The following is a 26,293-nucleotide window of genomic DNA, read 5'->3' as shown; positions in this document are numbered from 1 at the left end:
ACACAGAAAGCTGCCAATCAGTGGTATGGTCGGGGTTATACAGAGCTCAGCATTCAGAGAACTGGTAGATCTGAAGCAGATAAAACTGATTTTTTTTTGAGCAGCGCAGAAGGCAGCCCAGTAAGTGATCCATAGCTGGAATCAGGGTCTATACCCCTACATCATGCTGCTCTCAGATGGGGTAACAAAAACCTGGCAATAGATTCCCTTTAAGAGTAGAGGAAAGAGATGAAGCTTGGTAGGACTTGAAAAGAGTAATTCAAAGAGACTGAGCTGCAATACCACACACACAGCCTCTGGACAAAGGTGGCACTGTTTCCGGTAATGAGCAGCCACTTTTTTATGATAAAATACAGGTCCCTTAATTTATTAACCGTATTATTGTAAAAATAAACCACTTTATATTTTTCTTATAAATAAAGGTGCCATATAATGTGCAGAAATGCAAACATCCCAACTCCTGGTCACATTTTAAGCTCCACCCCAGCTTTGCTGAGGAAAGCCCCCAAAGAACCAACACTGTAGCCCCTGTAGCTGTGCCTCTTTTGTACCGGTTTCCTACCCTTGGTGACCTAGGTTAATTATTATGCTCAATCCTGGGCATCTGTAGCCCTGTATGTTTCTGCCGTGTAAGTACATACTTTCTAACAATGCCAATTTTGTGAGGACAGTCCTAAGAACCAGATCTCACGAGTGGTGGGGTTTATGCAAACTATGGCAAGAAGGGGGCAATTCCTGTAATTTGGGGATATTTCCATGGATGGGGCTCAAAAGTCCCGATTTTGGCTATGTAAATTTTGGCAAGTATGTAGATACCTGTCTGGTTTAGCTCGATACTTATTATTGGCTCCTGGCACAATAGACTTCATCTTGGCTCATGGGCTCTGGGATATAATGAGGCTAGAAGTCCTTGCTGGCTGCAATTTGAGCCCCTTTTTATAAAGCTGTGATTGGCGTATGAGTGGGACGGGCAGGTGCGGAAGTTGGGGGCTTGTTCGCATTGTGCTTGCTTGCCATGAATGACCCTTTGTACGTCGTCTTGTTAGCCAGTGTTTACCTCCTTAACACGACACAAGTGGCTGCAGCCGGTGGGATTGTGTGGTGGCCCCGAAGTCACGTATTACAACGTTCTCTTATTCGGAGGAGAATGCTTGGTGTGAACAGATCCTTGACCGTCCACAATACAAAGAGTTACCCAAATCTACATCCCTTACAAAGATGGATTCACATACTCAGTTTCTTACACCCTTTTGTTTGCACACAGTGGCTGATACAAAAGAGAAGAATACGGGAAATCCTAATTTTATACTTTTCCTTCATGTTGGATCCACATTCGACTTTAGCTAAAAAAAAATTTGCATCAAAAAATGCTTGTGTGTAACAAAAAAAGGTCTCAATCAGACCCGGGTGTTGTACCCATTCTTAAAGGGGGATAGGTGATAAGTTGCTGATCGTTGGGAGTCTTATCACTAGGACCCCCACCGCTGTTGAATTAGCGGTGTACCAACAAGTGGACAATTTACCAGTTTATTGTCTAGGGGACCATGGCCACAAAGGTGACCCCCTTAGCCACTGATGAGTTGGGTTTCCGTTTCTGTTGCTTTGAGGATGGGACAAGGAGGCACAGACCAGTGGAGAAGGAATGAACGGTGGAGGATCGATGCAGAAGAATATAGCTTATGTTATTCCATTTAACTAGTCTGGACCCTTTCAATAATAATTTTACATCCTTTTACTCCTTTTAATATTCTACAATCTATGAATTAAATACCCTCTAAATTTTCGTACATTTTAAGTTTCTTTTTCTAACGCCAAACAACGTCCCGATGTGACCATCATTGACCATCTGCATCGGTCACAAAATCCATGAATCTGGGCTGACAGATATTTGTTGCTTGGAGTAGGCTTGGTAAATCGTTGATCACAGATCAGATTGAATGATTTGTATGTGGTCCACATTGGTTAGACTAATGTTGGACAAAGCCACCAATATCCAAGGGTTCGGCTGACACTCTACTGTATATGGGGGCACTGGCCAACTGGTCATTGGGAAGATGTCAATCTGGCGTGTACAATTTCAGACCACTGATCACTTTGGTCTCCTGAAGATAAGCTGCCAACAGAGATGTATCTTGGTGGCTTTCGCGTAGGGGTCACGGGAGTGTATGAGAAAGATGGGTGACAGCCAAACGATCGGCTGAAGCATCGTCCGGCTGCCAGCCATCCTCACCTGTTCAGCCCCACAAACAGCCGTGGTGAGGTGAGTATAATTTAGTTTTTTTTTAAAACTCTTTCCGGCCGTTTAGAATCCAGCAAAATGGCAGCTAGCTGACTGCAAATTTCATAAAGTAAATTGCCAAGAATCTGGATTCAACTGAATTTGTGAATTTTGGAAAATTCTAAATGAATTCAATTTATTCATACCCAAATTGGTTCTCTCTATCGCCATCACTTCTAGGAGAACATCCATCACGGAGAACTCCCTTGCACTTTTTTTTAAAGCCATGCCCTCTCCGCTACTTTTCCACACCCACCTAAACATCAGGTGCCAACATCACGCATAAAACAAATCCTGCTTCCCCCAAGAGGTTTTGGATGGCTTCAGGAACCCCTAGGTGATTTACAACTCGTCCAATTGTCCAGGAGGTCTCCTTTTTTTTCCAGGATGTTTCTGGGAAAGTTGTCAAATGTTCTACACTTTTGGCCCAATAACTAACTCATGCCCATGGCCAAGGTTAGTACACAAGGACCATCACCTGTTTTATTTATTCACTTCACTTGAAAGAACAGCGTCAGAAAATGAGCAATTCCTTTACATTATGCAGAAACCAACCTTTGACACAGTGGACCATTCCCTATTATTACAGTCCCTCTCATCCCTTGGCATCACAGACTTGGCCCTATCCTGGATCTCATCATACCTAACAGACCGGACATTCAGCATCTCCCACTCACACACCACCTCCTCACCTCGCCCCCTATCTGTCGGAGTTCCACAAGGTTCAGTCCTTGGGCCCCTGCTCTTCTCCATTTACACCTTTGGCCTGGGACAGCTCATAGAATCTCACGGTTTTCAGTATCATCTCTATGCTGATGACACACAGATCTACATCTCTGGACCGGATATCACCTCCCTACTAACCAGAATCCCTCAATGTCTGTCCACTATTTCATCCTTCTTCTCCGCTAGATTTCTGAAACTTAACATGGACAAAACAGAATTCATCATCTTTCCCCCATCTCACGCGACCCCCCCAACGAACCTATCCATTACAGTACATGGCTGCCCACTCTCCCCAGTCCCAGAAGCTCGCTGCCTCGGGGTAATCCTTGACGCTGATCTCTCCTTCAAACCACATATCCAAGCCCTTTCCACTTCCTGCCGACTTCAACTCAAAAATATTTCACGAATCCGTACATTCCTCAACCAAGAATCTGCAAAAACCCTAGTCCATGCCCTCATCATTTCTCGCCTTGACTACTGCAACCTCCTGCTGAAGCGATGGCCGGGGGACCACCACTGTGCAGGAAGACTACTGTACACAAGATGAGGTGCAACAACAAAGGGTAGATTTATTGGGAGGCAAGGAATGAAGGGAATGAGGAAGATGCAAACAGGGGTTAACAATAGCAAAAGACAATATAAATGAGTAATCTTGTCCGTAAAATAGCACGGTGCTCCAACAATTACAGACTCAGAATTTGTCTCACAAGCAACTTTAAACAATAAAACCAATAACGAAGCTACTCTATGTATAACCTCCTTGGCCTTTACTAAGCAGGCCACACGGCTCCCGTGTACTGACTACTGAAGCCTACACTAGGCCCTAACTGGTGCATCATACAGGAACAGACTCACGGTGATGTTGGGGACTCAGGTCCAGTCCCAAGGGGGCCCCCAGCAGTCTATACGGTGGTGCGCATGGCTTTCTGTCAGCTCTGTGAAGCGTGGTCTTCTCCTTGATTCTGGATACTAGGGTGCTTCTGGAAACTGCAAGTCCCTTTCTCAGTATCTTCGTGGCTTCACAAACTAGCACAGAACAGCCACCTTTGCTGCAACCCGGAAAAGTCTTGCAAATTTCAGAAGTAAACTCTGTCCCAGCCTGGGATCTTTCTTGTAGCAAACAGCACGCAGTTCTCTCTCTCTAGAAGCTTCTGCTCACACACGCAGTCCAGGCTCAACTCCTCCCCTAAAGCTAGGGCAGTTCATCTTCACAGCCTAAAGCAGGGGAAAAGCAGAACATTCCATCTCACACCAGACAAGGGGGTGCAGTCTCTTAAAGTGACAGCGTGTTCCTTACTGTCCATAACAGCACCACCCTCTTACATGCCTCCCTTCTTAATGATGGTCGTCCTCGGCCATCACAGCATCAGGGTCAAAGTGTAATGGAGGAACGTGTAATGCGGAAACAGCACCTATAGGGGAGGCAACAAAGGTGTAAAAACAGACAGAGCACACTGTTCTACATATCGGACTGGTGGAACCCCTGCATTAGACCTCTGGGATCTCCGAAGCTCTTGGCTGTCAGGCAAGGCTTGACTATCTTCCAGAGGAACACTTGTTGCAGGGAACATTGTGAGCTCTTGTCTGGTCTCATCCTCGCATGGCGGTACTGGTACATCCATAGGATTACCGTTTCTGGGCTGCTGAGGACCCCCCACTGTGTGAGGGATGGTCCACCACTCCTCATCGATTTGGCCATCAGGCATGACAGATTCAGGAAGTGGAGTGGCGCCTTCAGGCGACAATGGCGTAGAACAGACCTCAGACCGGCAAGGCCGCAGCATATTTCTGTGAAGTACTCTAGGGGCGGATGCCCCATTCTCAATCTGTATCTTGTAGACAGGGCCGTTAGCATACACTCGCTCGATAACCTTGTACGGCTGTACTTCCCATCTCTCACTTAGTTTTCCCTTAGGGCGTTTCTCTCCGACCAATACTCGGTCTCCAGGTTGGAGCGGTAACTCTTGAGTCGGTTTGCGGGCCGTATGTTCTTTTTCTTGCAGTTGCTGACCCGCCAGACGCCGTATCATTTGCAATCGTTGCCGATGCTCTTTCACCCATGAGGTGACAGTTCGCTCCATCAGCTCCTCTGACTGTTCCAAATTCAGCTCAATGATCTCTTGTCCAGCTCTTCCAAACAACAGTAGATAGGGGGTATAACCCGTGGTGGAGTGGACCCGATTGTTGTAGGTCCAGACCAATTCTGGCAGATAGTCTGGCCAACACGCCTTCTTATCCTCCTCCAACGTTCTCAGCATCTGAAGCAAGGTTCTGTTGAAGCGTTCACAAGCTCCATTGCCTTGAGGGTGGTAAGGGGTGGTCCGGGACCGCTCTATGCCATACATGCGATACAATTCTTCCATCACCTTGCCTTGAAAGCATGCGCCTTGGTCAGAGTGGATGCGCTTTGGGCACCCATACACCCGGATGAAGTCTTGACAGATGGCTCGCGCCGCTGATTCCGCAGTCTGGTCTCTAGTCGGAGTGACTACTGCGAACTTAGAGAAATGATCGGTCATCACCAAACAGTATTGCAGCCCCCGGGCCGAGTGTCCCACGAGGAGATAGTCGATCATCAAGACTTCTAGCGGTTCCTTAGTTTGTATGGTCTGGATGGGTGCCCTCTGTTCAGTACTCTTAATGAGGTCACATACCCGACATTGCCGGCAAACCTCTTCCACCACAAGCTCCAACCGGGGGCAATACACATACCGCTGCAACCATTGGTAGGTCTTTGCGGGACCGAAGTGCGCTCCGAATTCGTGGGCTTCTTTAGCTATTTCTTGAGCCATTCTTCCTGGAATGACCACTTGCCACCTTACTTCCATATCTTTTGGCTGTTGCCTCTTACGATATAGTACTGACTCTCGCACTTCCAGTCTATCCCACTGGTGCAACACACTCCTCATTTCAGAGTCCAGATCATCTCTCTCTTGTTTGCCAGGCTTCCGCTTTTGCGTTACCCACCATTTCATCTGTCTCAGTCCTTCGTCGTCGTCCTGAATGTGTCCCCATTCCTCATTGGTTCTCCCCAGGGACTGGGGTAATGCGCAGGCCTCCCTTCTTGACTGGGCCACAACCATTGGGGGCTTAAACTTATTAAAGTCTGGGGTTTCCTCCTCTTCGAGTTGCTCATCAAGATCCCCCACTGGAGTCTCCACAGGCACTCTTGACAGCCCATCCGCATCTGCGTTTTCGGTAGCAGAGCGATAACGGATGGTAAAGTCGAACTTGGCTAGGCGAGCCATCCACCGTTGTTCTAAGGCCCCCAATTTAGCATTCTCAAGGTGGGCCAGGGGATTATTGTCTGTTCGAACTTGAATCTTGGTACCTGTCAGGAAGTCTGCAAACTTTTCTGTCATGGCCCACACCAGGGCCAGGAGCTCTAACCGGAAGGAGCTGTAATTGTGAGGGTTTCTTTCACTGTCTCGCAGGGACCTGCTAGCATACCCGATGACTCTCTCATGTCCATCCTGTATCTGAGAAAGTACTGCACCGAGTCCATGAAGGCTACCATCGGTGTACAACAGGAACGGTTGATCGAAGTCTGCGTAGGCCAAAATCGGGGCCGAAGTAAGGGCACTCTTTATAGCCTGGAAGGCCTCATGTTGTCCCTGTGCCCAGGGGATGCGCTGGGTCTTCGGCACTCCAGCGGTCCCCCTCAGCAACTCATTGAGAGGACCTGCCACCTTTGCGAAGTCTTTAACAAACCGGCGGTAGTACCCAGCGAGTCCCAGGAAGGCCTGGAGTTCTCTCACTGTTTGAGGGACTGGCCACTTCTGGATAGCAGCCACTTTTTCTGGTGAGGGTAGAACTCCATCTTGTGACACTATGTGGCCTAGGTACTCGATCTCTCTCTTGAAGAGGTGGCACTTCTTTGGCTTCACCTTCAGGTTATGGGCCCGCAGTCTTCCAAGTACCTGTCCAAGCCGGGCAAGGTGTTCTTCGAATGAGGCTGAAAACACAATGATGTCATCCAGATAGATCAGGGTAGCCTCAAAATTTAAATCTCCCAAACACTTTTCCATCAGCCATTGAAAGGTGCCTGGAGCATTGGAGAGCCCGAAGGGCATCCGGTTAAACTCGAACAGCCCCATAGGGAGGATGAAGGCGGTTTTCTCTCTGTCTTTCTCTGCCACGGCTACTTGCCAGTATCCGCTTGCTAGGTCCAGGGTGGAGAAGTACTTGGCTTTCCCCAACGCTGTCAAGGATTCCTCGATGCGGGGCAACGGATACGAGTCTCGACCAGTGCAGGCATTGAGTTTCCTGTAATCTACACAGAACCGGATGGTCCCATCCTTTTTCTTGACGAGCACCACCGGGGCTGCCCAAGGGCTCTGACTACTCTGCACCACTCCTGAATCCAGCATCTGCCTCAGTAATGTCTTCACCTCTTTATACATCTTGGGCGGGATCTGCCGGTATCGTTATCGAATTGGACGAGCTTCCCCAGTCGGTATCTCATGCGTGATGGCTTCAGTACAGCCGAAATCTTCGGCGTGACGGGCAAATGCAGCCTGATTTTCCCACAGCATAGCTTTTATTGCTTGTACACGCTCAGGGCCCATAGCTTTCACATCCACTTCCATTTGATCAAGGATGACCCGTCCACTCCACTCCGGGGATGGTGTCTCTTCGTCTCCTGCAGCAACTGCTAGGGTCCACCCCACGCCTTCTTTCGGTGATAAAGACATCGCCTTCTGACTCACCACTTCACCCTTATGTAGGTACACCAGGGCCAGATCTGTCCCTCGTGGCAAGGTGACCTCCCTGGGGCTCACATTCAAAGCTCTTATGGGGACATGTCCTCGCTGGACCACAGCTATCGTACGAGCTATCATGACTTCTTGGTCCACTCCTCCGCCTACCACAGGCTGAACAACCACTTCCAACCCATCAAGGTTGCGGTGAGTCCCCACTGGAAGGTATACTATAGTTTCTCGCTCGGGAGGTAGGATTACAGGTCCTTTACCAGGAGCCCTGATGACCCCTACCGTCTGATAAGATGGCACACTCTTCTGTGTCCCACAGACGCGGATCAGTTGTTGAAGGGCTTCCTGAGTAGGCTTATGTGGAGTATCCTTCTTCCAATATCCAGGTCCCCGTTTGGTAAACATAATCTGATCGAGTTCACGTAGGATATTCATTCCCAGTACTACAGGCACATCTTCCTTGATAGGCTCAGGGACTAGCAGGATCCATTTTCTCCCAACTTCTTGCCCACAAATTCGAATATTCATCCACACGACCCCTGTGACCGGGATCGGTTGTTGGTTGGCAGCAAACAACCGGATCAATGTCTCTTTTTCTGGCTTGGCCAGGTCCTGGAAATGCTGCTTGAAGTACGCTTCTGGCATCGTTGTCACTTGTGACCCGGTATCTACCAGGCAATCCACTAGAACTCCCTCAAATTCAGCACATAGGATGGGACTCCCAGCAATCAAGTGTTCGTTATGATATGGGGCGGCCTCTCTCCTCGCCTCCCCCGCAGAGTGCTGCACTATTGCGGGGGTTGGTAGTTTAACGGCGGCTTCCGCTGGCCATGAGTATAGTTCCGACAGTCTCTAGCAAGGTGCCCCCGTCCTCCACATTCCCAGCATTGGATGCCTCCTCCTTGCCGGGGGGCACCTCGAGCCTGTCCTCGTGCCTCCGATGCCTGATGGGAGGGGGCTTGTTCCCACTGATCCCTTGTCGATCGGGTTGAAGAATGGTTGCATGAGTATGGTGGGTCAGGCTCTCGTAGTTCCCTGTTGTGATCCGCTTTTTGGCTCCCCTGGTGGTGGCTGGTGGTACTGGAGACTTGTGTGTGCTTTTCTGCCTCAGCTCACCTGCTTCCATCAGTTTTGGGAGTTCCCTATTTAGCCTTGCTCTCCAGTCACTTCCTTGCCGGTCATCATTGTAACCTGAGTCATTCAGTTGCATGTTCCTGCTACTAGTCTGCTGATCAGCTAAGTGGACTCTTGTCCTTATTGTTTTGTTTTTCTTGTCCAGTTTACAGTTTTGTCTTTTCCTGTTACTGGAAGCTCTTGTGGACTGAAATTGCCACTCCTGTGTCATGAGTTGACACAGGAGTCTTAAAGTAATTTCAGGATGGGTTTTTTGAAAGGGTTTTTCAGCTGACCGTGAAGTCCTCTTTTGTATCCTTCCTCTATTTAGTAAGTGGACCTCGCTTTGCTAAATCTACCTTCATACTGTGTATGTCTTTTCCTCTGAACTCACCGTTAATATACGTGGGGGCTACTATCATCTTTGGGGAATTTCTCTAGAGGTAAGCCAGGTCTGTTCCTTCCTCTTCCAGGTGTAGTTAGTTCTCCGGCTGGCGCATGGCATCTAGGCAGCCGTAGGAATGCTCCCTGGCTACTGTTAGTTGTGTGGTAGATTTAGGTCACGGTCAGCTTGAGTTTCCATCACCCGAGAGCTAGTCTGTTATTTTTGTGTTTCTGATGTTCCCATGCCATTGGGGAATCATGACAGTTCCCCCACTCTTCGCTCCATCTGGGTCAGTTTCTCTTGCACGTTAACCAGGGACCGCTGCAAGTCTTGAACTACCTGGACCAGCACCTCTTGATGGTTTGGGTCCCCTCTGGAATTGGCGCCCTGGACACGCATCACCCCAGATGCATAGCTCTCTTCTTTACTGCGGGCCACTGTTTCCGCCAGGATTTGACGAAACGTAAGGGCCGGATCTGCCCGGACCCGTTCTGACAGTGCTCGCCTCAAGGATGTGCTGTGTAGTCCCAGAATGAATTGCTCCCGGAGTATCTGGTCTTTAGAGCCCATGCCGCCAAATCCATCCGCCTCCTTTCTCTGCACCTCTGCGAACACTTCTTGCAGTGCTGTTGCATACTGAGAAATTCCTTCTTCTTCCCGCTGCAGCCTAGAGAAAAATTTGGCGCGAAGGTGTCCCGCGCTAGCAGTCTCGCCGTAGATCTCCTCCAGGAACTTCACTAGCTCCTTTAGGGTACTGCGGGTGAGTTCTGGTTGTAGGCAGACGTTTCTGCGGGCTTCTCCCTCTAGGGCAGTTAAAGCGATGTCCGCTTCAAGGTCTGGGCTGATGTTATAAATCTTCAGGGTGCTTTGCAGCCGGGACACCCAGTCGGACAGTGGCATATTCTTGACGTCAAACTTTGGTAGCACACTAAATATGGTGCCCATAGGGAGTGTCCTTGCAGGGGTTCCACCAATGCCCACAGCATCTCCATTAACATTAGCATTCCCGCCATTTCTGTCTGCTGCCTCCATCTTGGTGACAGTACCCTGCTCGCAGCGCCACTTGAAGCGATGACCGGGGGACCACCACTGTGCAGGAAGACTACTGTACACAAGATGAGGTGCAAACAACAAAGGGTAGATTTATTGGGAGGCAAGGAATGAAGGGAATGAGGAAGATGCAAACAGGGGTTAACAATAGCAAAAGACAATATAAATGAGTAATCTTGTCCGTAAAATAGCACGGTGCTCCAACAATTACAGAATTTGTCTCACAAGCAACTTTAAACAATAAAAACAATAACGAAGCTACTCTATGTATAACCTCCCTGGCCTTTACTAAGCAGGCCACACGGCTCCCGTGTACTGACTACTGAAGCCTGCACTAGGCCCTAACAGGTGCACCATACAGGAACAGACTCACGGTGATGTTGGGGACTCAGGTCCAGTCCCAAGGGGGCCCCCAGCAGTCTATACGGTGGTGTGCTTTCTGTCAGCTCTGTGAAGCGTGGTCTTCTCCTTGATTCTGGATCTAGGGGTGCTCCTGGAAACTGCAAGTCCCTTTCTCAGTATCTTCGTGTCTTCACAAACTAGCACAGAACAGCCACCTTTGCTGCAACCCGGAAAAGTCTTGCAAATTTCAGAAGTAAACTCTGTCCCAGCCTGGGATCTTTCTTGTAGCAAACAGCACGCAGTTCTCTCTTTCTAGAAGCTTCTGCTCACACACGCAGTCCAGGCTCAACTCCTCCCCTAAAGCTAGGGCAGTTCATCTTCACAGCCTAAAGCAGGGGAAAAGCAGAACATTCCATCTCACACCAAACAAGGGGGTGCAGTCTCTTAAAGTGACAGCGTGTTCCTTACTGTCCATAACAGCACCACCCTCTTACACTGCTCTGTGGCCTCCCCCTAACACTCTCGCACCCCTCCAATCTATTCTAAACTCTGCTGCCCGACTAATCCACCAGTCCCCCCGCTATTCCCCGGCCTCTCCCCTCTGTCAATCCCTTCGCTGGCTCCCCATTGCCCAGAGACTCCACTACAAAACCCTAACCATGACGTACAAAGCCATCCACAACCTGTCTCCTCCATACATCTGTGACCTCGTCTCCCGGTGCTTACCTACACGCAACCTCCGATCCTCACAAGATCTCCTTCTCTACTCCCCTCTTATCTCCTCTTCCCACAATCGTATACAAGATTTCTCTCGCGTATCACCCCTACTCTGGAACCCTCTACCACAACACATCATACTCTCGCCTACCATTGAAACCTTAAAAAAGAGCCTGAAGACCCACCTCTTCCGACAAGCCTATGCAGCGCCCCAGAGTCCTGGTCGTTGCAGTACTGATGCTCCGCCGCTAAGGGGAGTGATGGTACGTCTGATGGCACTTAAGGAGTTCACCTGACCAGGTATCACAGACACCAATACACTTCACAGTCTGGCCTCCAGGGGGAGCAAAGGGCACTATGTATTAGACCACTCCTCACAATCTGGTAAAACTGGGGGTTGGATAGAAAGTTAGACAGAAGCTGACTGGGTTGGAACCAGGCAACATCCTGTGGCAGAGGGTGTTGCAGGGGAAGATTCAGGGGGGTCCCTGTCAGGGGTGGGATCCTGACAGAGGCCTAGCGAAAAGGACAGAACGTTAAGGAACCGCGCCTGCACTACATTGCGGCGGTATCTCAAGAAAGGACAAGAAGCGAGGTGTATTGTGGAGAGTGAGAAACAAGATCAAAGCAAAAAGGAGATAAAACCAGTAGGAGTCGTGCTGTAAGATCGAGGCAACATCCTAATGAGGCGCGTAGCCGGTGGCCGGAACGCCGAGGAAGTATTGGGCTCCAAGCATTACTTCAAACCAACGGCAGGACAGTTAATTATAGGTTGGCTGTCTCACCTAAATCACCTAAGCAGACATAGGGGGCAACTGTGGGAGAGGGGCGACACTAGGGTCCCGGAAGAACTCCAGGCCTACCCGTCATACGGGTGCGTCCTATCCATATCATCTGGGGGACGGAGAAGAACATCAGAACAGACATAAGTTGTGGGAAAGAACATCAGAAACAGACACAACAGTTGTGAGGACTATCCTGTGGTGCTCAGCAGGGAAGTACTACAACACACAGGCGCTAGAAGGTAGGCACAGATTTCCACCTGCAAAGGGAACTCTGGAGGTGCCATCGGACCGGCCAGTCTCGGACAGCCCTGTTAACCGTACTCCGGATTGAGGATCTTGAAGCCTTCAGTAAAGAGGTAAAGAGACTGCAACCTTGTGTCCTCGTTATTCACCGCGAACTGCACCACGCACCATCACCTACACCTTTCATTGGACACCCCTTAGCAGGGTCACGGACCGGGTCTAGCCATCGTGACAACCCCAGAACTGAGACCGAGAGGCCCGGTACCGAGTACCCCGCGGCCCTGCAGCTGGGGGTGCTCCACCTACAACCTGCAGTAACCACCGATCGACCAAACCGCTGCACGACGAGCTCTATCCTCACCTACTGTATTCTCACCTATCCCTTGTAGATTGTGAGCCTTCACGGGCAGGGTCCTCTCTCCTCCTGTACCAGTTATGACTTGTATTGTTTAAGATTATTGTACTTGTTTTTATTATGTATACCCCTCCTCACATGTAAAGCGCCATGGAATAAATGGCGCTATAACAATAAATAATAATAATAATAACCAACCTAGGGCTATAGACCAGTACTGTGCTGGGAGTCCACAGCTTTCACATGCAGCTGCACTAAGTGACTCGATGCCTCATTTTCCCTTCCATTGATAATTCGCAGAGCTCCTGTTTTGATAATCTCGTCATAAATTTTTGATGCATGCATTAATGAAAATAGCTAACAAAAGATGGCACAGACGTGTGGCACGACTAACACAACACGCTGAGTACACAGCGGCTAGACACAGCAAAGTCGTCGGGCCATTTGGCAGAGGGCTATGGGAATTTCATATCATGTAAGTAGCATCTGGGACATTCTGGACATAACCAGATCGCCTGTCACATCGTGTTCTTCCCCATCCCTAAGAATCTCACATCTACCCAAATATTTGGGGTTAAATACTTCATTTTATTTCAGGATACTTTTCTTTAAAACTAATGTTTTATGTAGAATATCTCTAAAGATGTCTTTATATACTGATTTATAAAGCCATTTTTGTCAACGATGAACAAGTCCCTATTTTCTCCAAGATGCTTTTCATCCACGAGACCCTAAGTAACTCATTGTGGGTTGTTATGGCCTCCTTTAGTAGTCATCTGATCTCTCCTCATATGTTGATGGACGATGACACGATGGAATATGCATAATTATAAAAATACAGTAGGTGTTGGCTATTCGAGGACCAGTGTTCTTACTGGGACTGTTCCAATCCTGCCTAAAGACACCCACTTATTGGGTTTGTATAAACCATGCCCCCTTTTGGCTAGAGACATTGCAAATTTGCAGGGGCAGGACTTGGACATTTTCGGTGAGGAATTTAGTACTTTAGCCATGAGGAGCATCATTACATCGTCAATGTAGGACCTAGCAGGAGATGGTCTTTGCTAAGGATAAACCGGTCCGTGGCCATAATGTCAATCACAGACACGCCTGGACACATGCTTGACCACTTTCCATTATTCAGACACCAACAGGAACGCCATTTTACCGCCAGTTTGCCCCCTAGAAATATGAAAGGTCAGCCTCACCTTAGGAAAACCGAGACCAATGTGGTGCAAGCCCCAAACGTCAACTACAGATAACCTATATACATGTCCTGCCATAACCCAATGGTGCCCAAAGCCCCCACGAAGCTGCAGAAAGTCAGCAGCTATGCTTTCCTCAGCCGCTCAATTCTGACCCCTGGGCTAACTCCCCCTAGGAATGGAAATCCCTCAGTGTAAGCAGGAACATTATTATAGAGGGGGGACTAGGGCATGGAGAAACTAAACCACAACTGAGCCTGATGTTGGAGCAGGTGGCTTAATTTTTGCAGCTACCCTTGGATATTGGAGAAGAGCCGTGACATCCGGAAAATGAAAAATATATTTACAAAATTCACACATTATTATTGCCATTAGGGGTGGCTTCCTAGTGATTAGCAGGGGTGGACACAGCATTGGTCCAACCTGGAGCTCAAGAGGTAAAGATGCTCAGATCTAACGTCAAAGCAGGTGGGATTGTGTATTATGAGGAGCTACTGGACTGCAAAATGTCCTATTATTGCCCAGGGGCCCACGTCTGTCTGTGACCGCCCCTAGTATCAGTAACCACAATGTATAATAGTAGATCTGCAAGTTCCAGCTGCTTCCACTAAGTGTTGGTTCACATGGAGCAGGTTTGCTGCACATTTTCCTTCTGAATTTTCTGGGCTATAAATAAGCAGCATGTTACAGTAGCAGCGCTGTGTATAAGTATTGCCCAAATCTCATCTACCCGCCAATTAATGATCCAGAAGGTTGGGAGACGAGCCGGATCTCTGCTAATATTTCCTGACAGCTCGGAGCAGCAATAGAAGGTGCAGGTCCAGTACTGCCACCTGTAGGCCACATCTTGTAATTACCACTGATAAAATCAGTCATTAGGGGGTCTAAATAGAATTCTCTACTTTTCTCAGCATTTCCCTTAGAGGTGTCTTCTAGCCAGAAGTAAATGGTAGATCGGTTGGTGTCCGACCCCGGTGCTTGGCTATTTCCATCAATGACATAGACTTTCAGTAGATCTACAAAGCACATGTTTTCCCGCCTGTCTTCTCAACCTCCACGTAGCCACGATCAGTGGGGATCCTAGCGCTTAGGACTCCACCGATCTATGTGGAGAGGTTATAGGTGCTTCTGTCTGGAGAACCCCTTTAAAGGGCATCTGTCAGGACGTATATTATTATGGGCATACAGGTGATAGAAATGTTACACTAGTCTTACCTGTATGCCTCATATTAATGGTCTTGTTGTAGAGAAATCTTATTTTATTTCCTTATACTAATGATTTAGTTCAGGCTCCGGGGCATGCGGTGCCTGGAAGAAATCCCTGCCTCCTCTCCTTATTATAATACTACCCCCCCCTCCCATACAAGTCAGTTGTGGCCCCGGAACCTCGTGCCTGCGTCCTGCACTCCCTCCACAATACGTACCTTTTCCTCCCTTCTATGATCACTGTATTCAGGGATCTTCTGCACAGGTGCTGTCAAGTCACTGTGACCCCCATTGTGCGCGCCCATAAGGTGCTCTCCCCACTTCCTCCCTGCTCACTCATCACTAGGAACCATGTGTACATAGTGTAAGAGTCATGTCGGTCTGGTAGTCGGGGGCAGGTATATCTCGCCCAGGTACTTGTCCTATGTGAATTAGGCCGCTCAGTATTTTCAGGATACTCAGGGGTTAATAAGTGTAGGAATAAAGGATGACCAGCTGGGGGTTTTCAGCGTCAGCCTGGGGCACACAGAATGCCTGTCTGTGTGAGACAAACGTGAGTGAGAGCTGTGCTCATGATCTGTGTAATGTTAGCTGGGAGGGAGAAGCCCCCCCAGTTGTTAGATAGCAACGTATTTGTTTAGTTAGTGCCGGACAGGCTAGGATTTATTTTTATGTTTTGTTTTCTGTATTTGCTTTCACTTTAATAAACCTGACCTGAGGTCAGTCAACTTGGAAACCTGCTGTCGCCTCAGAGTTCAATGCACAAACCACGTGACCTTTGACCCCAGCAAAGGCGATCCCGGAGTGTTTTGTCACAATAGATATGACTATACAGGAAGAAAGTGGGGAGAGCACCTTCTCGGAGGTTACTGGAGCGGAAGTCACCTGTGCCTGCGCAGAAGATCCCCGAATATATTGCCTATGCAGGGGAGGAAAAGAGATCTATTTCTGAGGGAGTGCAGGGCGCAGGTGCAGGATTCCTGGGCCATAACTGACCTGTATGGGAGGGAGGTAGCGTTATAATGAAGTCAGGAGGCAGGGATTTCTTCCAGGCACCATACACCCCGGAGTCTGGAAGAAATCATTAGCATAAGGAAATAAAATAAGATATGTCAGCCACAATACTGTTAATATGAGGCAGACAGGTAGGACTAGTGTAACATTTCTATTACCTGTATGCCCATAATAATAGGTCATATATGTCTTGGGGGTGACAGATTCCATTTAAAACCAGAATTGAGTCATTTTGCAAGTTCTTAGCCATTAGTGATGAGTGAACATGCTGGGATAAGGTGCTATCCGAGCATACTCGGGTACTAACCGAGGGTCTTCGGCGTGCTCGAATAATATGTTCGAGTCCCCGCGGCTACATGTCTCACGGCTGTTTGACAGCCACAACACATGGAGGGAATTCCTGCTCGGGTACTAATCCGATCCGGTACGAATCCATGCTCGGGTACTAACCGAGGGTCTTCGGCGTGCTCGAAAAATATTTTCGAGTCCCTGTGGCTGAATTACTCGCGACTGTTAGGCGGCCGCAACACATGCAGGGATTACCTAACAAGGTAATCCCTGCATGTGTTGCGGCCGCCTAACAGTCGCGAGTAATTCAGCCGCAGGGACTCGAAAATATATTTCGAGCACGCCGAAGACCCTCGGTTAGTACCCGAGCATGCTCAGATAAGGCTACGTTCACATTTGCGGCCAGCGCCGCAGCGTCGGGCGCCGCAGCGGCGCCGCATGCGTCATGCGCCCCTATATTTAACATGGGGGCGCATGGACATGCGGCGCACTTGCGTTTTGCGCCGCATGCGTCGCTGCGGCGCCCGCGTCGGTGCGCAGAGGACGCAGCAAGTTGCATTTTTGCTGCGTCCAAATTCAATGAAAAAAACGACGCATGCGGCGCAAAACGCAGCGTTGTACATGCGTTTTGCTGCGTTTTTGTTTGCGTTGTGCGCTGCGGCGCACAACGCAAATGTGAACGTAGCCTAACACCTTATCCCAGCACGATGGCTCATCACTATTACCCATACATATCCCTAATAAAGCACCCATAGAAATCAATGGGCCCAGACTTACACCAGCGATTGATGAACCTCACATACATACACTGCGAGTCCTCAGTTCATCTCCAGAAACCGGCATAAGATTCAATATCACATTCATTCCTCAGCCGCAGGATATTTTGGGATCATTTCTTTCCCGGCTCCTGCTGACTGCAGCGCTGCATAGGACAAAGCAGAAAATGCAGCCGGTTCTGGCATCCGCACCAAACAGAAAATCACATCATCCGCCTATTACCCTTATTAGGAATTTCTGTATTATTTGGGGAACAGCCGAAATGATCTGTCAGGGATAAACAGAAAAATAGCGCGGATGCTTAACCCCTTGTGTACGGATAAGGACAATACATTTAAACAATGCATAAGAATTGTTATTTTTTCAACAGAGCTGAGCTTCTCAGATCCAGCAGATTTCACAAAGTTTACATTTACATAGGACTGCAAGTTAAAAAAACAATGCATACCACATAAACCATACATCTCAAAAGAGTATAAATGACAAATTCAACTCTGCTACATCTGCATCTTCCAAATAAATCCTTAATGAATGAAGCCTATAACCCAATCCTAAAATACATTATATACCTTGTTTCATGGTTTATTTAATGCCGCGTCTTCAGAAAATATGTTTGTCTTGTGATTATTTGTGTTGTTTATAGCAAATTTTAATATTAAAGAATATTTAATATTAAATAAAAATATTTTTCTTTTTTTATTTTCTTTTTTTAGACATAATAGTTACACGTAATTGCATAATATTAATAATAATAATTGTTAAATATATAAAATGTAAAGCTATAAAAAATAATCTAAAGTAAAAATGGTCTTCGGAACAGTGGAAATAAACTTTTGCATAGTGTGCGATACAAAAATGTTATCAATAATATATTATACTCCAAAATTTAAAAAAATAGCAGTAATTGTAGTAACGAAAATGGTACAATAATTATAAAATAAAAAACATTAAAATAGACGTAGCATAAGTGCGAGATAACAGAAATAAGAACAATAAAAAAAGGTTAAAAATAACATAAAACGTCAAGAATGCAATTAAAAGTAATTGTTTTAGAGGTTTTATAATTACAAAAAAAATAATTGAAATCTGTAAGTTAATATTAAATGTAAATATGTAATTATCTTAGACAATGACTTACACAATGTGTCTTTCTCCCAGTGCTCAGTAACGTGCGGCCGAGGGGTACAACACAGGACCATTCACTGCCAAGTTGGGACTCAGAAATTGTCCAGGGCATCCGAGTGCAATCAGTCTACGAGACCCGCGTCAGAGCAAATTTGCCAAAGAGGGGATTGTCCAGTTTACACTTGGAAAGCTGAAGAATGGCAAGACGTAAGTAGGAGATCCGGGGGGTGGGCAGCTCCAGAATATTCAAAACGTACAAGATGCTCGTCCTGACGTGGGTCGGGATCACGTTACCCTTGTGAGGTGTAAGCTGGGGCTCGAGTGCGTTCGTGGATTTTTGTCAGATTGCCAAAGTTTACACTCTGCAGGGATTCAGTCTGCTCTTGATACAAATCAGATGACTGATGGAGAATTTTTATTTTTTTTTCTCCCAAGTCCGGCAAGTACGTCTGCCAAAAAAAAAAGGGTAGCAAGTAAATACGCTTCTTATAATTACACACTGTATTGAAAAAAGTTACCTTCACGATTGCATTTTTTTTTCCAGATTGATACCAATAGGTTAGAAAAACAAAGGGCCTCATGTAACAAAGCTGTCCGACAGAAAGGACGGCTCGGCTTTAATTTCCTAAATTGCTCCTGATGGCCGTCTAAAAAGCATCCTAAAATATGGAAAAAAAATCCAATTTTTGCAGCACTTTAGCATAAATCCCACCTAGAGTTGAGAAAATCTATCCAAGATTAATTTCGCGCACATTCGCTCTAATCGGCCGTCAGATTAATTTTGGCGTGAATTGGAAAGTGACCCGAAATACTCCCATAAATCCAACTCTCATCTGTCCTGCTGGTTCTCCGCTCCCTTCGGATGGGTCTTTGGATTTTCTGGTGGGGTCTAAACCTCATACGGGAAGGCAGGCTGTGACCTTCAACCCCACGCAGATATTTGGGGTGCGGGACACTTAATTGACATTATTGATGGTGGTCATGCTTCACATGACCGTGTTAGGCTTAGTGCCAGAAGATCCGAAGACCCATCCAATGGCCGGATGGAGCAATCGGAAGACCGGGTGGAAGTAGGAAGGTTGAGGGACGGGCCTGGGACAGATGGGTATAATATTTTTTTTATTTTGTAACCCATTCCCGGCCATCAAAACAAATCAACAAAATGTCGACGAGGTTGATGCCATTTTGTTAGTTTCGTGCAAATGGAATCCAAAACTTTTGGGAAATTTGTGATGACTTTAATTCTTTACGGATTTACTCCCCCATCTCTTATACCTTCCCTACTTTAGTCTGCCCACTAAAATTTGACATGGAAAAGTGTGCAGAAGTCCCTTGTATCTTCACGCATTAGAGCTGCAGGGATAGTATTGCGTCGCCATGTCAAGCTTCCTAGTGCATATTTACCCCTTGAAGCAATACTGCTAGGGAACTGTATGACCTTAATACAGTGACCGACGGGATATGGCATGGACTCAGACTGGACCTTTGTAAGGCTCCAGGCTTGTATTTCATTCCTTCCCCCCCCCCCGTAGGGGTCAGTGCTCCTCGGTGACTTCCTCTGCATTGTGACGGCACTTCCTAATTAATCTAATCCAACATCAGACGCTGTTATCCTCCCGGAGAAGCAGGTAATAAATCTAGGACTAGAGGTTCTTGTGGTTTTGCGTAATAAAAAAAAAACCAAAACATAAAAAGTGACAACTTCATTCTGAGACGACAAAGAGGAGAGAAGGATCTGGGCTCGTTCCAGGAAGTGTGCGCAACAATGGTGAGGACTTAATTACCGTACGTTTCATATAGTTAATGCAGGTGTTTTCCTACACGTCGCATGTATATTGAGGACTAAGATGTAGGACTGCTCTCCCCGACAGCTCCAGTAGTAGTACTGTCTCCTCTAGAGTTCTCAGGCACACGGCCGTCTTAAGGAGCTTTAATTACTCAATCTTCATGTGCCTCTGATTTTATACAGAGGTGGCATATAGAATCCAGGAGATGAAGCAACATACTGGATGCTGCCACACGTAGGACGTGACCTACTGCTAAAGTCAGGGTTTTATGTTTAGACTTGTAAGGGTTTTTTCCTTCAATTTATTAAATTAAAACTAAATCTGAAATCTTGCAGTTATCACACTGGCCGCTAAGCCTAATATTACACTTGTACTTCCTGATCAGTAAAGAAGACTTTCAGCAGTCTCATTATTATCGCAGTCAGGATTACAATAAGCAGTAACACCTCTATATACAGTAGATAACACAGGATCCACCATTCACAATAGGTGATGTCACAGCTCACCTCCTCCTCCTGTACAATGACTGATAACACCTCTATATACAGTAGATAACACACGATCCACCATTCACAATAGGTGATGTCACAGCTTACCTCCTTCTCCTGTACAATGACTGATAACACCTCTATATACAGTAGATAACACACGATCCACCATTCACAATAGGTGATGTCACAGCTCACCTCCTCCTCCTGTACAATGACTGATAACACCTCTGTATACAGTAGATAACACATGATCCACCATACACAATAGATGATGTCACAACTCACCTCCTCCTCCTCCCCCTGTACAATGACTGATAACACCTCTATCTACAGTATATAACACAGGATCCACCATTCACAATAGGTGATGTCACAGCTCACCTCCTCCTCCTGTACAATGACTAATAACACCTCTATATACAGTAGATAACACAGGATCCACCATTCACAATAGGTGAGGTCACAGCTCACCTACTCATGTACAATGACTGATAACACCTCTATATACAGTAGAAAACACAGGATCCAACATTCACAATAGGTGATGTCACAGCTCACCTCCTCCTCCTGTACAATGACTGATAACCCCTCTGTATACAGTAGATAACACATGATCCACCATACACAATAGATGATGTCACAACTCACCTCCTCCTCCTCCTCCTGTACAATGACTGATAACACCTCTATCTACAGTATATAACACAGGATCCTGTCATGAATCCCAATGGCTAGGGATAGCAAGGGACAAGCAAAGTAATACAAAATATCGGACGAGCTCTAGGGTGATGGAACCTGGGCTGACCGCTGCCCTACGCCTGACAAACGCAACTAGAGATAGCCAAGGAGCGTGCCTACGTTGGTTCTAGACGCCACGCACCAGCCTAAGAGCTAACTAGTACTGCAGAGAAAATAAGACCTCACTTGCCTCCAGAGGAATGAACCCCAAAAGGTATAGTTGCCCCCCACATGTATTGACGGTGAAATGAGAGGAAGGCACACACATAGAGATGATATATATAGGTTCAGCAAATTGAGGCCCGCTGTAAACTAGAAAGCAGAACGATACAAAAGGGGTCTGAGCGGTCAGCAAAAAACCCTAATCAAAAAACCATCCTGAGATTACAAGAACCCATGTGCCAACTCATGGCACATGGGGAGAACCTCAGTCCACTAGAGCTACCAGCTAGCATAGAGACATAATAAGCAAGCTGGACAAAAAAACAAACAACTGAAAATCAGCACTTAGCTTATCCTGAAAGATCTGGGAGCAGGTAGGCAGGAACCAAACAGAGCACATCTGAATACATAGATAGCCGGCAAGGGAATGACAGAAAGGCCAGGTAAAATAGGAAACACCCAGCCTCTGATGGACAGGTGGAAACCAAAGGCCGCAACCCACCAAAGTCACCCAGTACCAGCAGTAACCATCAGAGGGAGCCCACAAACAGAATCCACAACAGTACCCCCCCCTTGAGGAGGGGTCACCGAACCCTCACGAGAACCCCCAGGGCGATCAGGGTGAGCTCTATGGAAGGCGCGGACCAAATCAGTCGCATGAACATCGGAGGCGACCACCCAGGAATTATCCTCCTGACCATAACCCTTCCACTTAACCAAATACTGGAGTTTGCGTCTGGAAACACGAGAATCCAAGATCTTCTCAACAACATACTCCAATTCTCCCTCCACCAGCACCGGAGCAGGAGGCTCAACCGAAGGAACAACGGGCACCTCATACCTCCGCAACAACAACGACCGATGGAACACATTATGAATAGCAAACGATGCTGGGAGATCCAAACGAAAAGATACAGGGTTAAGAATCTCCGAGATCCTATAAGGACCGATGAACCGAGGCTTGAACTTAGGAGAGGAGACCTTCATAGGGACAAAACGAGAAGACAACCACACCAAATCCCCAACAAGAAGTCGGGGACCCACGCGGCGACGGCGTTTAGCAAACTGCTGAGTCTTCTCCTGAGATAACTTCAAATTGTCCACCACCTGATTCCAAATCTGATGTAGCCTGTCCACCACCACGTCCACTCCAGGACAATCCGAAGACTCCACCTGACCAGAGGAAAAACGAGGATGAAACCCCGAATTACAAAAAAAAGGAGAGACCAACGTGGCAGAACTAGCCCGATTATTAAGAGCAAATTCGGCCAGCGGCAAAAAAGCAACCCAGTCATCTTGATCAGCAGAAACAAAACACCTCAAATAAGTTTCCAAGGTCTGATTAGTTCGCTCCGTCTGGCCATTCGTCTGAGGATGGAATGCAGACGAGAAAGACAAATCAATGCCCATCTTGGCACAAAACGTCCGCCAAAATCTAGACACAAACTGGGATCCCCTGTCAGAAACGATATTCTCCGGAATCCCATGCAAACGAACCACGTTCTGAAAAAATAAAGGGACCAACTCAGAGGAGGAAGGCAACTTAGGCAAGGGCACCAAATGAACCATCTTAGAAAAGCGGTCACACACCACCCAGATAACGGACATTTTCTGTGAAACCGGGAGATCAGAAATAAAATCCATGGAAATGTGCGTCCAAGGCCTCTTCGGGATGGGCAAGGATAACAACAACCCACTGGCCCGAGAACAGCAAGGCTTAGCTCGAGCACACACTTCACAAGACTGCACAAAGGTACGCACATCCCTAGACAAGGAATGCCACCAAAAAGACCTGGCCACCAAGTCTCTAGTACCAAATATTCCAGGATGACCAGCCAACACAGAAGAATGGACCTCGGAGATGACTCTACTGGTCCAATCATCCGGAACAAACAGTCTTTCTGGTGGACAACGATCCGGTTTATCCACCTGAAACTCCTGCAATGCACGTCGCAAGTCTGGGGATACGGCGGACAATATTACCCCATCCCTAAGGATACCAGTAGGCCCAGAGTCTCCAGGAGAGTCAGGCACAAAACTCCTGGAAAGAGCATCTGCCTTCACATTCTTTGAACCTGGCAGGTATGAAACCACGAAATTGAAACGAGAAAAAAACAACGACCAACGAGCCTGTCTAGGATTCAAACGCCTGGCAGACTCAAGGTAAATGAGATTCTTGTGATCAGTCAAGACCACCACACGATGTTTAGCACCCTCAAGCCAATGACGCCACTCCTCAAATGCCCACTTCATGGCCAAAAGCTCCCGATTACCCACATCATAATTGCGCTCGGCGGGCGAGAATTTTCTAGAGAAGAATGCACATGGCTTCATCACCGAGCCATTAGAACTTCTCTGTGACAAAACCGCCCCCGCTCCAATCTCGGAAGCATCAACCTCAACCTGAAAAGGAAGTGAAACATCTGGTTGACACAACACAGGAGCAGAAGAAAACCGGCGCTTAAGTTCCCGAAAGGCCTCCACGGCCGCAGGAGACCAATCAGCAACATCAGCACCCTTTTTAGTCAAATCAGTCAAAGGTTTAACAATACTGGAAAAATTAGCAATGAACCGACGATAAAAATTAGCAAACCCCAAGAACTTCTGAAGGCTCTTAACAGATGTAGGTTGTGTCCAGTCACAAATCGCCTGAACCTTGACGGGATCCATCTCAATGGTAGAAGGAGAAAAAATGTACCCCAAAAAAGAAATCTTCTGGACTCCGAAGAGACACTTTGAGCCCTTCACAAACAGAGAATTGGCCCGCAGAACCTGAAACACCTTCCTGACCTGTAAAACATGAGACTCCCAGTCATCAGAAAACACCAAAATATCATCCAAATACACAATCATAAACTTATCCAGATATTCACGGAAAATATTGTGCATAAAGGACTGAAAGACTGACGGAGCATTGGAGAGTCCAAAAGGCATTACCAAATACTCAAAATGGCCCTCAGGCGTATTAAATGCGGTTTTCCACTCGTCACCCTGTTTTATCCGCACCAGATTATACGCACCGCGAAGATCTATCTTAGTGAACCACCTAGCCCCCTTAATGCGAGCAAACAAATCAGTCAATAATGGCAGTGGATACTGATATTTGACTGTAATCTTATTCAGAAGGCGATAATCTATACAAGGCCTCAGGGAACCATCTTTTTTTGCCACGAAAAAAAAACCTGCTCCCAGAGGGGACGAAGATGGACGAATATGTCCCTTTTCCAAGGACTCCTTAATATAATTCCGCATAGCAGTATGCTCTGGCAGTGACAGATTAAATAAACGACCCTTAGGGAACTTACTGCCAGGAATCAATTCTATAGCACAGTCACAATCTCTATGAGGAGGGAGCGAATTGAGCTTAGGCTCCTCAAAAACATCCCTATAGTCAGACAAAAACGCAGGGATCTCAGAAGGAGTAGATGAAGCGATTGAAATCGGAGGTGCATAATCATGAACCCCCTGACATCCCCAGCTTAACACAGACATTGTTTTCCAGTCCAGGACAGGATTATGAGTTTGTAACCATGGCAGACCAAGCACTAGTACATCATGTAAATTATACAGTACAAGGAAGCGAATCACCTCCTGATGAACGGGAGTCATGCGCATGGTCACTTGTGTCCAATACTGCGGCTTATTCATAGCCAATGGTGTAGAGTCAATTCCCTTCAGAGGAATAGGAACTTCCAGAGGCTCCAGACTAAAACCGCAGCGTTTAGCAAATGACCAATCCATAAGACTCAGGGCAGCGCCTGAATCCACATAGGCATCGACGGAAATGGAAGACAGTGAAAAAATCAGAGTCACAGACAAAATGAACTTAGGCTGCAGAGTACCAATGGCAAAAGATTTATCAACCCTTTTAGTGCGTTTAGAGCATGCTGATATAACATGAGCTGAATCACCACAATAAAAACACAATCCATTTTTCCGCCTATAATTTTGCCGTTCACTTCTGGACTGAATTCTATCACATTGCATAGTCTCAGGTGCCTGTTCAGAAGACACCGCCAACTGGTGCACGGGTTTGCGCTCCTGTAAACGCCGATCAATCTGAATGGCCATAGCCATCGACTCATTCAGACCTGTAGGCGTAGGGAACCCCACCATAATATCCTTAATGGCCTCGGAAAGACCATTTCTGAAGTTAGCAGCCAGGGCGCACTCATTCCACTGAGTAAGCACCGACCATTTCCGAAATTTTTGACAATATATTTCCGCTTCATCATGCCCCTGAGAGAGGGCTAATAAAGCCTTTTCAGCCTGAATCTCCAGGTTGGGTTCCTCATAGAGCAATCCCAATGCCAGAAAAAACGCATCCACATTGAGCAATGCAGGATCCCCTGGTGCCAATGCAAATGCCCAATTCTGAGGGTCGCCCCGCAGGAAAGATATTACAATCTTGACCTGTTGAGCAGGGTCTCCAGAGGAGCGAGATTTTAAAGAAAGAAACAATTTACAATTGTTCCTGAAATTCAGGAAGGTAGATCTATCTCCAGAAAAGAATTCTGGAATAGGAATTCTAGGTTCAGACATGGGAGTGTGAACAACAAAATCCTGTATGTTTTGAACTTTTGCCGCGAGATTACTCAGGCTGGAAGCCAAACTCTGGACATCCATGTTAAACAGCTAATATCAGAGCCATTCAAGGGTTAAGAGGAGGTAAGAAGCAGCTAGACAGCAATTAAGGGCTAGGCAGCAAAACTCTGAAGGAAAAAAAAAAAAAAAAAATTTCCCTTAAACACTTCTTTTTCTCCTGCTTCAGCCCAAACAATTAACACTTTGTGG

At 47.0% G+C, this 26,293-nt stretch overlaps 1 protein-coding gene and 1 long non-coding RNA gene across 4 annotated transcripts in view; one reads left to right on the top strand and one right to left on the bottom strand.

Moving 5' to 3' along the window:
• LOC143787319 (uncharacterized) overlaps positions 1-18,463 on the bottom strand; it is a 38,537-nt gene extending 20,074 nt beyond the window's left edge. For both annotated transcript variants that reach the window (XR_013218325.1, XR_013218324.1), the window contains exon 1: positions 18,335-18,463. This is a non-coding gene — a long non-coding RNA (uncharacterized LOC143787319). The remainder of the gene's footprint in view (positions 1-18,334) is intronic.
• The window catches only part of ADAMTS9 (ADAM metallopeptidase with thrombospondin type 1 motif 9), a 218,896-nt gene that overhangs the window by 165,267 nt on the left and 27,336 nt on the right, over positions 1-26,293 (top strand). For both annotated transcript variants that reach the window (XM_077275942.1, XM_077275943.1), the window contains one exon: positions 18,355-18,528. In XM_077275942.1, the coding sequence (XP_077132057.1) occupies positions 18,355-18,528 (174 nt within the window). The remainder of the gene's footprint in view (positions 1-18,354; positions 18,529-26,293) is intronic.

This window comes from Ranitomeya variabilis, chromosome 8 (genome assembly GCF_051348905.1).
Source record: "Ranitomeya variabilis isolate aRanVar5 chromosome 8, aRanVar5.hap1, whole genome shotgun sequence".
Taxonomy (NCBI): Eukaryota; Metazoa; Chordata; class Amphibia; order Anura; family Dendrobatidae; genus Ranitomeya; species Ranitomeya variabilis.
This window is presented reverse-complemented; position numbering and strand designations above follow the sequence as displayed.